Raw genomic sequence first — 14,150 nt, 5'->3', positions numbered from 1 at the left:
TTATGTAGTTTTATCAATATCTAAGTGCAATCTAATTTGGCACCGTTTCAGATAATAAGTGTTCACTCACTTCATTGTTCAATGTAAACGCACAAACTACCCTATTGATCTATAGCCACCTGCGTACGACGGTGTCTATTTCCTAAAGAACTGAAGATAAGTAAAGGTAGTGCTGGGCGATAAAACGTTAATGATATTTATCTCCTTACATGTTTCTTTCCTGATAAAATAAATGAGCACAGAATCCTACTTTTAGTCAAGTAAAACACTTTTTTTTCACGAGCATTGGCTGTTTAAACCCCAACAAGTCAGTCAAGTTTAACCAATGAAGCCAGCCATTGATATATCACCATTAATAAGAAAATGGTGTTATATCATTTATTTTATATCTGACCAAAAATACAAGACATCCATGGTAATAAATGCATTAGTCATGCCCCAGCAAAGAGCACAGCTACCATCAGCTGAATGGTGGCCTTTACCGGTATGGTCCACAAGCAGAGGACCCATCGCACAATTGGAAATAATAAATTGCTACAAAATAAAGCTTTGGCATTTACATGGCAATTTAAAAAAAGGTCCTGCTGAACTTATTTTTCAATATTGATCTGTGAATGTCCATTCATTGCGTTTCATACAGTTTAAATGAGGTATGCAATTAAAATGAAAACAACCCTCAAGTCGCTCAGCTGCATCTCAAGGTTTTCATTTTCAAGTCTTATTTTTCGCAACTGTAATTCTAAATACATATTTTAAATTACAGCAAAACAATTAAAAAAATATCAAGAGTTGTTACTTCTGGCATTTCTATCGTTGCTTGCTCTTGCTCAATAGTTGTAGTCAGCTTGATATCAATTGCTTTTTGTACCGGCATACATTTGAATGTCATGGTTTATGTCTGATATCTCCTAAAATAATGTATATTGTGATGAATATAATTATCGCTTAAGGTCATTCCTTTATTGTGATTATATCTTTAAAAACATATCGCCCAGCACTAACTGGAGGTAAAACAATTAGCTTATCCTCATCAAATCTCTTCTGTACTGAAGAGTGCAGTCCACCAAGACACTTGGTTTCTAGAGAGGTTGCATGCATGGAGCTGGTGTGGACAAAGGAAACAGTCAAGCATGTCGCCCCATCCCGGCAGATTCACAGTATTCAGAGATGATGTCAAAGGGTTAACTAGTGATTTACAGTGTAGGTCCAGTTTGACATCGTCTGTGGTCTTCATCAGATTCAAACAGACCTCCGCTGACCTTGAGCATTCGCCCGTTTTAGCATTTCCTGGTACATCTTGGACCTGAGGAATCGTGGGTAAGAGTCTTTCTCCATGAGGCTGTAGACTTTAGCTTGGACTTCGTTGAGGCTGGTTGGGGTTGGATCCTCCAGCCTCTGCTTAGTCTTTTCCCTGGTGGGGTAGTCAATGTTTACCTGACAGGACAAGGAGAACAAACATCTTCTTTAAAAAAAGGCGAGGGTCCCTCAGAGGAAGTCATTGTCAAAGTCACACATGGCATCATCTGATCTGCACACTCTTCTTCACCTGATCGTGATTGTTCCTTTACCAAGTGGCTGAACCTTAACCATGACAGTGTCCGATCATATGGGAAAGCTATATCAAATTACCTAATGTGTGGTTTAGTTAAAAAAGGGAGTTGTTGCTGAAAGCCAGTCAGTAATATGAAACAGGAAATAAGGCGAACAACCAAACTGAGGTGGCACTATCAGGTTAGTCGATCAGTGTGCAATGACCAAGCAGTTTTGGCCAACAGGCATCAAATGTTTTACAATTCATGATCAACAATACAATAATGAAGAAAAAAAAGCCCATATTAGTAGAGCAAAAGTACCTAAATCTACAGAGTTTGTGTCACATCGCTTTTTGGTAAACCTTGTCACTCTTTTGGAGAATGTGAAAGCAGTGAAAGGTAGACAACGTCTTACTTCCTCTTTGTGAAAAGGAAACATCAGTGTTTATAGTCTCGATCTGATATCATAATCACTATATATTGATCTAAAAAACACTTTTACCAAGCATCATTAAGTAAAAGGAAAAACACATTAAAACACCAGTCAGACACACACACACACACACACCTCTCTGGGTGCCTGGATATCGATGAACTCCAGAAAGATCTTGTTTGCTTTGGACACAAGCTTGGTTGAGCTTTTGATTTTTTTGTACTCCTCGCAAGCCATCCAAAACTCGATATTCTCGTCACTGAACTCCGACTTGAGAAATGTCCGGAAGGCGGAGAGGCCATCTGGAAAGCACACATGAACGAGACGGTAAGGGGAGGAGGTAAAAACAACAAAAAGTATTTTAAAAACATGATTGATATGCAGCATAGCACCCATATATGTACAGCAGGATGCTGGATGTTTTTGTTTCTTCCTTCTTCATCATCATCATCATCATCATTGTGGAGAAGCGTGATCATGTTATAATACCCTTCACCCTATGTTGATATTTTTCCAGTACATACACACTCTGGTTCCCTGAAGCGGGAAACGGCTCTCATGACTAGAACACAACAAAATACTCCCACAAAGAGATCGCCTTTTTTTTGCTGTCTTCAACAAGATAAGTGATCAATTAATGTGCTCCCCACTGATAACACGGAGGAAGGGCATGTTTTTCTATGGGCTCGTGTCACACTGACATGTTATTTCCACCCGTCTCATTTCTGCTGTTTACCTAATAAAGCTGGGCAGAGCAGAGGGGAGGGTCCATCTGTGCATGTTCAAAAATATTACTAGCATAGAGCGTATACACAACAACATGCAGGTTTACATGGACACAGGGTTACACACACACACACACACACACACACACACACACACACACACACACTGGGCTGCTGTTTGATCAAGTCCCCAAGTAACCTTGGTATCACAAGTGGAAAGCAGATGAGTCTGCAAGCTTTTACAGTTCCCTCTTGTCTACTTGAACTTATTGGAAAGCGTATGAAAAAGGTTTTGCTCCATATGGACACACTTTGTGAAAAGCTTTCAGAGACCAAAGACCTCTACTGAGAATGCAACTTTTGGGGAGGATCAGAGATTACAGGTGGCATATTTCCTTTAACTCATTTTCAGTCGTTTAAAAAAAGTGGTAAAATGTTTAAAAGCATGCTAATACATCTGGATTGACATCCACAATGTTTTGCACCAAAAATCTATTGATAAAAACATTCACTTGTGTATTTGTTTTAAAATCCAGTACACACATATATATTATATATTATATATATATATATATATATATATATATATATATATATATATATATGGCCCCGCAAACCTGAACAGGATAAGCGGTTAAAGATAATGGATGTAAAAGCTGAATGGACCGGACAGCTAATTAATCAACTTAAATTCGCTCTACAGCGACTTAAAGCCAAGAGAAGCTGCAGATTCAGGTGAATCTGTCGAGGTTCATCACTGTTATGACTCAGAGCATCAATGCTGCACGTCACTGATCTTTGGGTGGTGGGGTTATTGAGTGATGTGGGTGGTGGTAGGGGTGAGAAGCCCTTTTTGTTCAACCTTGTTTTCTCCTGTTTTCTGGTAAGACACCTGTACTTTATTATGTGTATTTGTGTGGACTTGGGAAGTTAGCTTACTTTCAAAAATATTGTTTTGTTAGTTGTTTTGGGTCAGGCTCACCCTGAAGATAGTTCATGCTACCAAATTCACAATAAATACTAATTATGGACTATAACACTGCAGCATTGGTCCTTATTTGGGAGGTGGGGAGAAGGGGAGGCCGGTCGATATGCTGCGCTCAGGTTTCCCCGAGGCCGGGCGTATCAACCCGATCTCATGGGAAGGCAAATAAATAAATAGCACATCATTTCCCCGACCATTGATACACATCTTTTGGCTTTCGCGTGTCCTTAAACAACACGCTGTGACCGGAAAACAGTCACAGAAACCTTGAGGCAACAAAACCACAGTGATGGCTGCAGTGAGGTTTATGCAACAAGAGCACTTAGTGAGGTTAGGAAACACATAGTGGTTGGGCTTATAATAAAGTACACTTTAATCACTTTGGCCACTTTAAGTACACTCATCTGGTGCAATATAAATACATTTAAGTACTTTTATATACTTTTTTAAATTAAATTAAATTCAATATTGCTACTGTATTCTTCTTCTTTACTGTTCTTATTGCTGTTTTACTGTTTATTCATTTTACTTGATTTTTAGTTACTATGTGTCTCTTGTGTGCAACGCTGCTGTAATCCTGCAATTTCCCCACTGCGGGACTAATAAAGGATTATCTTATTTTATCTTATCTTATAAACACGTCACAAAAGTCACAAACGTAATTTTTTAAAAACAAATGACACTTTGAACAAGTGTCGTTGTGTCCCAGAGCGTAGCATATTCACCCAAATTAGTTTAGTCAGAGATGTAATGACATGCTCAAAAGCAAGAAAGGCGTTGTTATTGCACGCTAAATGACTGAAATTGCTTTGTCATTCAGAAATTGGTGAGACTACAATCGACTCATAGATTTGTCGTTTGTGTATAATATTGGTCATACCCACTTCAAAGTCTAACAGTGTATTGTATTGACCATTTAAAAAAAATCGTGCATCGTTCACAACTTTGCTTTCATGCTAGCAGTCTTCTTCACTGCCTCGGTTGGTGCGTTGCCATAAAGTTGGCACATTCATTTCACCAACTTTTAATGAGCAGAATAGCATGAGACCTAAATCAGGATGTTTAATGTGCCGGGGGAAAACACTCGTAAAAACAGTCTAGTTATAAAAAGGAAAAAAACTCCACAGGGCTCTCAAAATCGGTTTATCAAATAGATTATTTAACACTCGACCAAGGTTGTTTAAGTATTCAGGTTGCTTTCGTTTGTAAAGGAGCGGGACTGGAGGTTTGCTGCTTGGCAGGCGGTTTGGACACGTCTTCACAGAGCGATGACGACGAGAGACAGAAGAGGGCACCCAGAGTGCAGGTGAAGACTGCGTTGAGGCAAAACTTGACGCTAAGCTGAGAAAGTCTTATGTCAGAGCAGCAAGGGAACGTAGTGAACTGACAGGAGGCTGTGCAGACACGTAAATACACCAGAGACACCAGGAGCAGCTGGAGTCGTGTGGACAATGCACAGCAGCTGGGGCTGAGACAATCCGTGGAGACTCGAGCTGCACACTGGGACTCGTCTTTATATTATGTAATAAATATATTGTAGCTTAGCCTAAAACACTGCTGTTCTTGAAATGCTTCTTGAAATGCTGACATTTTGTTCTCACTCTCCCTCGACTAGAAAACAAACTGTAACCCTGACACAAACGCACAACACCGCTGCCTTATCAAGCACACACAATGTTCTTGTACTAACAAACAAGCCATGTAAGCCAGCTGACTGTGTGCACAGGTCGGGTCTCCAGCAAACACACAATCAGCTCTACACAATGAAGAATGGCACTAGAATGCAGTCAGGTCTAATTGGTTTACACTATCCCTCCTTTTGAATTAAATTAAGAAGGCCTAAATGAATGCAATATCCTATCAAGGGAACATCCAGTGTTCCTATTGCTTTGACATAAGTTTTGTGTGTGTGTGTGTGTGTGTGTGTGTGTGTGTGTGTACATGTTGTGGTTCAGCTCTCTAATGCGTGGTCAATTGGAAAAGGAAACGCAGGTGTGTCGTGCCTGGGGAGGGCTCTATTCCTGGCTCGGTAACAAGCTATGTTTTGTCGAACAAAGGTGTTATGTCAGAACCTTCATCCGGACAAAACAGATAATTGTCATGCGAGTGCGGGGTGTTTACAGCTTTCTTTTAGTCTGGGCCGGCTGTCTCTTAATCCCTTTGTCGGCTCAGTGTTTCATAGGATCGCTACGATCACGTTGATGACAGACCTGTGTGAAAAGTGGTGCATCCTATAGTTTTGCAAGCTCAGACCAGAGCTTTGAAAATGAATTGCAATCGAGGCAACAACACTAAGCAGTTTGTTTTCTGCTCAAGGTGGCAGCAGAACTGAGCATTGTTCAAATAAAGAAATAAAAAGAAGGAAAAAGACACTGCAGGCATCATAAGGACAACACGCTTTTGTTTCAGCAGTGATTGGTTATTGAGTCCAATAGAATAAACAAGCTTTTTTTCTTCTTTATTAAAGAGACTTCCATCAAACGCAGTGGGAAGAAAGGACTTTGTAGTCGCATCTCTCACACGGTGACAATGATTGAGTGTCTTCCACTTGTAAAAGTCAAACGGCGGTGCCAGGATCAGAAGACAAATTATACAAATTCTGAAAAGAACCCTGAGGAGTTTTCTTTGTTGATGAATCACTTTAAGGAAACAACATTTTGATCATAAGTTTTAGTCGGAGACTGTACCGAATAATTTGAAGCTGCATTCATAACATTCCTATTCTCCTTCAATATTTGATGCTGTGTGCCTTTTTGTGCACGTTTATTCATCCTGTAAATTCTGTATTTCTCCACAATTACAGATAATGACAAGGCTAATATTACTAGTATGATGCTATTTCAATAATTAGATTTCAGTGGTGGCAGGTTTTTTTTACAGACTTGTGTGTTCCAAACATTTCCTATAATTCAAGAGCATTTATTAAAAAAAGATAAATGTGATCTATTCAAAATTCCATGAACATATTTTTTATCTATTATGTAACAAAACATTCAGCTAAATTAACCTTTCAAAAATAGCATTTCCACTGCGGTCAAAAAACGGTTTGCTCTTCCACTCCTTTATTAACTGGGCGGTTTAGCGGCAATCATAACAGACCCATTATATGTATACAACCGCAATAACATACAATCTCATTTTCTCTTTCTTTTTAAAATCTGATGGTTTCATAAAACATGTCAACAGACATTTAAAGCTTCATTCAAAATGATCTATAGAGTCTTTCAATTAAAATAATTGATGAAGATGAATGGGCATCAGTAACATAGTTATTTAATGCTTCCGGCAAATGCATTGGTTTTACATAATTGGTGTCATTTAAAGCCTTTTTTAATGAATGCTCTAAAACGTTCCTACACATGATTTAAACACTGATTTGTGAGGCCCATTCACATGAACAGAGGAAGGAAAATAACTGGATTTCGGTTATCAGTACTCTTTAAGGATGTGATCATTTATATCAGGGCTATTCGTGTGCTCTGAGAAGTTGATTTACCTAAAAAAAAACTATCATCTCCTGAGTTACAGACGTCTATTTTCTTCATGCGACTTGTAATTCCACCGTTTGGCCACTAGACTTTACTCCAACCACCTTGTTCTCTATAAAAGTACTATCAGAGTTTTTATATCAATCAAATCATAGCAGGTGGGAAACTTCTCTCTGCTTCCAAATACATTTTCTTTTAATCCAAGTTTAAATTAATTTCCTTTCCAGGGCTCAGTAAAAGGCAAGTCTGTTGATTGGTTGAGTAGTTTTGACACTCAAAAAAGGAGCAAGAGTGTGTGGTGGAGTGTTTCTGGAGATTGAAAAGAAATCTCTCAAAGTGCACAAGCTCTGAATCCACTTGTGTTTGTCTTTCATCTGTCAGCCCAGTGAAGAGCTTCACATGGCTTGTTAGCAGTCACAAAATGAACCACGTCTTGTTTGTGCAGATGGATGTGTGTGAGTGAGTCTGTGCCAGTGTGCGCTTGGTCCATGGGGAAGGTCACAGACATGTGACTCATCATGCGGGAAGGAGTTCTCACAACACAGAAATGAGACCCTTACATAAGACACGCTTGGAGGGGGGCGAAAATAGACCATTTGAGAAACAGGAAAGGACTCCTGCGACATTAAAGTGGCATTAATTGTCTTGATCGCGCGCTACGTGACCTGCGCAGTGGCGATTTATGACAAATAGAACAAGTCTACTTACATTTGTGAGAGAGGAGATGATCAAACGATTCTGACCACCGAACAACCTCATCCGTTGATACTCTGACGGAGGAAAGACAAAGGACACGGTCTGAGTGAGATGCTCGCCAACCGCTGTGCTTTCATACATGTTTAACACGAGATGGTTCTGCATGTATTATTGAAGGGCAGCAGAGTTTGATGTATAATTTACCCTCTACTCACAGGCTATCATGTAATTGTAATATCTGGTTCAATTGAGAGAATGATGAATGGAGAAAGGAGATGAGATAGAAGAAGAAGAACAGCAGCTGCTGCACATCGTAAGGCTTTTTTTATGAAGTGGTGAATGGGAGAACACAGTCTCTTGGAGATTAGAAGGATGCATTATCATTATTGTACCGCTCCATCTTTGGAATATTAGGAGAATGTGCTTTGTGTATCAAAGCACATTCTCATCAACGTCAAAGTAAAAAACGACGTCTCTTAATAATATCCAACCTGCTACAAGTGTCCCTGTAAAGTTTATAATATCATTTTGTGTCCGAGCACATTGTCGGATTACTTGGTTGCGCTGATTGACAAACGAAGGAAAACACATTTTCTTGGAGAGGTACTTGCTACACTAAATGTCATGAGGCTTTAATTGACCACCCATATATGCACTGTGTTGTATACACAAATTAAGGCATTAGTGCGCCTCCTGGCTGACCTTATTTGCTGAAACGGTGTTGCTTAATATATTATGTAAATTATGCCGAGGGCAGCTTAAGTTTAAACCAATTAAATGACACTGAAAGAAAGGTTCCTCTATTGCCATACATTTGCCTTGTTAACTCTAAAGGAGATTAAACAAAAATAAATGTATAAGGAACAACACAAGGTTGAATTGCTCATTTGTGTTGCTGCTATCTTGGCTGACAGGATAATACATTACTTTGGACATCCCACTAAAATACTAACATCTGAAAGAACACTTCAGGTCTTTCAAGAGTTTTAAAATCTTCAATGTATTTTCATAATGCGTCCAAACTTTGAAGGCTACAGTGTGGTGTCTGGAGAGTTATTTAACACAACAGAAGCTTGGGATTTAATTTGTTACCAAATTGCAGTCCCACGGAAGTAGGCGCAGGATTTATTGGCAGACTCACTTCAGACACCTGGCAGTGGTTTCGTGGACCGGAGGCAGGAACTCGGAGAAGTCGCTGTAGGAGTCCGATTTGTTGGACAGGCAGCCCAGTCGGGTCTTCATGGTGTTGATTCTGCTGAAGAAAACACACAATACTTAGGGGCAAATTCACAATAGGATCGCACTGCCAAGCAAATTCCATGTTTAGAAAACTAGGAAATGTGTGTACATTTAGTGTGAATTTGCTCTTTTCCACACAAATGAGCCTCAATCCTAAAACAGTGCAATTTACAAAGATCGGCGCTAATAGCCATATGCACTCCCAGTCAAATTATTAGCGATTACAAAGAGTGGGTGGCATCAGCGTGATGTCACACAGTGGTTTGTGGACTACAGTTTTGGAGCCTCGAGTTCGCCATCTTGTTTTTTTTGCAACCAAAGTGACACGAGAGCCATCATGTTGTCTTCTGACTCTTTGTCTACGCTTCAGCTAAAACCCTTTGACAAAGAAAACATACAAACAGATTGATATGTTGGCTAATTAATATATGTGTGGAAGGACCAAGACACAACATAAACTGTTGCATCACATGAATGGAGCTGCATGGACGTGAACCCAAAGTACAACTGGAAAACAGCAATTATATTCAGTAAATGTGATACTAATGCGAAGAGTAATCAATAAATCCCATACAACTGTAACATGCATTTTAATTGTAAACTCAGCACCATCAAGCACACGTCATCTCTGAACTGTTGCCAGGGTGGTTTATCATATATTTATGCTTCATGTAGTTGGTCTGCACCTTTTAGATATTTAGCCTATGTATAAGATATATAAGGTTGTTGGGAGACGTGGTGGATTAACTAAAATAAGATGCAGAAAGACAAGGCCAACTGACAGGACTGGACTGGAGGTAGACAACAGGTGCAACTCCATTATGCAAGAAGCTGAATAGGAATGCCTCAACCAGCAGGAAGCTTCAAACCCACCTGGTATCCACATTCACACCCTGATAAAGTTTCTTATTCAAGTGTAGTTTGCAGAGTTAAATGAAACCTCCTACGCAACCATTCATGACTGAGTTCTAAGGGCAGCACTGTCTCCGATAATCTCACCAACATTATCCAGCTTGCATTGTTTTTTTTTTATTATGCTTTGCAGCTCGGTGCTTGCCGTATTTTGCAGATGACGTAGACTTCACCTATCAAAGTTATCATTTTTAGAGAACACCGCCAACCAACATTAACAGAGTCAATTTTTATTTTTTTGGGCAATAGAAAATACAAAGATGACATTTTCAGTCATAGTCTTTAAGATTACCCTTAATTGTGAATATTCTTTTTTTTTTATTCATTACTCTTAAACTGATAATCTCTCATCACAATCTGTCCCATCGTGTTAGTACACCGCCGCTGTCATGTACTATTTGTCAATGTTCTTCCTCCGGGACACATTGGTCTCTCCAGATGAGACGCCGGTTGTAAGGATGCTCCATCCAGGGTCACATATTTGTGTAAAAGTAAGTTTATTTCACAGCAAACTATAATGATGACCATTGAAGGGACATACATTCAGGTAGAATCCTCCCAGCTTGAATGTAAAAGGCCATGACAGAGGAAATAGAGAAGGATGTAACAAAGGAATGAATTAAGTCTGCTTTACCCTCTGATGGGTTTTTGTCCCTTTACAATTAATCAGAATGTATCGACTTACATTGTGAAATGTAAGCGCTGAATGAGTGAAATATATATTTTTTAATGATAACCCCTTTCTAACAAGAACGATGCGTCTTCCAATCTTTGTCGGAAAGGCCCTGCAAGATTATATTTGTGTTCCATTAATATATAACCAATACATTTGCCATTGGAGTTATGAGCCAGACAATATTTTAATGTGTTTCGATTAACAAGTGTCACAAAGTGGCTTCAGAGAGGACCCACGTGCCAATGTAGGATATAAAGTAAATTTAACAATCGAAAAACAAGGCAAGGTTTCCAAGAAGACCGGATCAAAGGAAACGAACAGGAATCAAACAGGAATTGAACAGGGGAATCGAACAGTGATACACACAGGACGAACCGACACTGGGGCAGGAGACAAACAGGGTTTAAATACACAGAGGACACAAGAAACAAGGACTTCAAAATAAAACAGGAAACTAGAAAAAAATAAAAATATGACAACAAGATATATGGTGTCAACTAGATACACATTCTGAAGTGTTTCAATCTCATAAGCGTTTTCCCCAAAGTGTCAAAGAGCTTGCTTTGCAGCAATGATACATTTACATGATGCTTGTCTTTTCCATATATATATATATATATATATATATATATATATATATATATATATATATATATATATATATGGCTATGCTTAATCATCTCATTGAGATCAAGATCTCTTCTGAGAGACCTGAGTACAGCAGAGAAAAAGAAAAACAAACATAGCTAGACAAAACAAAACCCCAAACATAACCAGATAAACTAAAGAACATAACATACAAAGAACACAGGGAGACATAACAAAAGCACATGCAGCATCAGCGACAATCCACTTAAATAGAATTGACATCAATCGTTTTGAATCTGCCAGTGGAAAGAGACTTACATCTTGTTTTATCTCCAACTCACTCGATTCATATAGGTCAAAGTAGTGGACGTAAGTGTTCCCATGTTCAGTGTATCTTAAGTTTTGTAACGGATCTGTTTCATAAAATGTTTCAAACAAATTGTATCTATTTTCATCCATTCATCCCTCCATTCATAATATTTGTCCATTCACTCTAAGTGTTCCTTGAGTATTCCTGTGTATTGGATGGCATTATTTGCAGTCGTGGAGCTGGAACAGTGGATTGTTTTGATGCTTGAACCTTCAATTGGGAACATTGCATGAAATGTACTGTTTATTAGGCACCTGAAAGCCATTTGCTTGAATTAATGGACTCTATCCACATGAATGCCAAGGCTCTTTAAATTGTCACTTTGTATCCTCCGTCTTACTCTGACAATTTGTTAAGTGTGTGTGTGTGTGTGTGTGTGTGTGTGTGTGTGAGAGAGAGAGAGAGAGAGAGAGAGAGACACAGAATGTGCATATGTGTATTGGTTGGATTAATATGAGGATTCTGATGTTGCCTTTCCATGAACATTGCCTTCATATGTGAGAGCACTAGAGGGCTACATTTATATATAAGTGTTTGTATATAAGTAAAAAAAAAACATAATAGAAACCTGACTCACTCTGGTGATTTTCATGCTCTTTCTGAAGCGTTTCCAACCAATCAAGAATAAATCAAGTAACACACTGAAGTGTTCGCTGTCTGCCCCAGAAACCGCCACGTTATGTATCAGATGTCATATATAAAACGGATGCACTGGACTGGAGGAAAGGTTTCTACTGTGATAGTCATAATCTCAAGGTACATTTCATTTGCTAATGTAATGAGTTATTTCCAGAGAGGATTATTACAAAATATAATGTAGCAGACTATGTATAGACTGAGTTTGACGCTCACCAGTGGAGGGTTGAGTTTTACATCAGATTTCTCCGCAGACTTGTAGAAGGTTATAAAAAGAGCGCCGTTAAGACGACTTTCACGCACAACGACGGCGGGAATTCCAACACCTCCAACATTTACACCAATACTAATTCAGGATACGTCGCTGTTCCTAAATCCCTGACAGTCAGGGAAGCTAATCGATACACAGTTAAGGATGAAACGTACACTGAAGGTCATAAAATCACACAATGCAAAGAGTTATTCCTCTGAAAAACATAACCCATAGCATACTGTGTTAAAGTGAAAATATTGGCGTAAGGGTAATGTGAGAGAACAGGTCACCAAACCACTCAAATGTATTGGAGACATCTTCTGGGGAACATGCAACCTATGGAACAGTCGTTAAAGTTAGAACGAGAAACTTTCTTTCTTTTGTGTTGATTTTGATGAACCCTGTTGACAAAAGCGATTAACCTTTTGAAAACTTCTAATTTGAAAGCAGCAGGTTCTGGGCTAGTTTTTTCTGGAGTTTGAGGTGAAGGCCTTTCTGGTGAACCGGCATGATTTTTTTTCAGGATTTTCCAGAATCCAACCTGGTGGCACAAATGCAAGCCGAAGAAAAACTATATAGAAACAACCAATCTTCTGGCTGATGGTCTCGTTTCCTTAGGTTCGGTCATGTTGAGGCATCAATGTTAAATCGAGGCAAATTCATAACCATTTAAAAGTTTCCCGTAACAAAACCATCGTAGCTTTTGAACTTATCATGCACGCTTTATTGAGTGAGCAAAAGCTCCAGAAAAGATACCAAATTGATCTTGCGATTTAATTTAAATGATTTCAATTAAGATGTATCTTCTGAGGACCATGACTAATAAAATCACATGCCTCGTTACTAGCTCTTGTTGATGGCTTCATCTCAGTCAAATTACACCACCGAGTTATGCTCATTAAGCTCCTTGTCCTTCAATCTGCTCATTGCCATTCATGGATTGTGTAATTATATTGAGCCATAATAGGTAAAACAATTGGGAGATTATTTCATGCAAGTTTTATATGCATCAACACACCACAATTAGTGCTTTGAATCCCATGTAAAACATTTGGCCTTGCTTGTGTGGCATGAACAATTGGGAAAACAAATATATAAAACCGACACATTGCACAGCAGCTTTAGTAGATTCATATTGGAAAAGGGAACCAGGCTTCAACAATTTATTAAAGTCAAATTAGTATGCATGTCAGCATGTGCCTTTTTTATAGCAGACAACGGTCATCAAGTGAAGTTGATGAGGAGAGACTTGAACATATTGATAAATCCATAAGCCAAACTGTAAATAACATGATACTGGACCTCTCCCCTCTTCCTGTTGTGCCTTCTCTACTCGTCTCTCTTGACAAATCTGTATCTCGCTGACTGTTGTGAGCTAGATTCTTCGTCTGCAGTGTGACACAGACACGTGCCGCTGAGCTATTTATAAAATCCCTGACAAATCCATGTAGTCAGGAGGAAGCAGTGCATGTTCTATTCAGCCATGCAGCAGGGCCGGCTCCTGGAGGAAAGATGCTAAAAACAGCAACGGCACTTTAATGTCTCAGATATACACAAGTGCGCCTCATGCATCTAAAAGTACAAGCAACATCCGCCCGACCTCCGATGTGCCTGTTG

General features: G+C 39.1%; 1 protein-coding gene across 1 annotated transcript; it reads right to left on the bottom strand.

Moving 5' to 3' along the window:
* Window positions 1–1,239: 1,239 nt before the first annotated feature.
* LOC306738629 (regulator of G-protein signaling 8-like) lies at window positions 1,240–9,101 on the bottom strand (the record flags this gene model as incomplete). Its single annotated transcript, XM_079220506.1, has 4 exons — window positions 1,240–1,434; window positions 2,101–2,267; window positions 7,872–7,933; window positions 9,001–9,101. The coding sequence occupies 4 exons, from the start codon at window positions 9,099–9,101 to the stop codon at window positions 1,240–1,242; spliced, it is 525 nt and encodes a 174-aa protein (XP_079076632.1).
* Between the last annotated feature and the right edge of the window lie 5,049 nt (window positions 9,102–14,150).

Source organism: Taurulus bubalis (assembly GCF_910589615.1).
Source record: "Taurulus bubalis genome assembly, chromosome: 7".
NCBI lineage: Eukaryota > Metazoa > Chordata > Actinopteri > Perciformes > Cottidae > Taurulus > Taurulus bubalis.
This window is presented reverse-complemented; position numbering and strand designations above follow the sequence as displayed.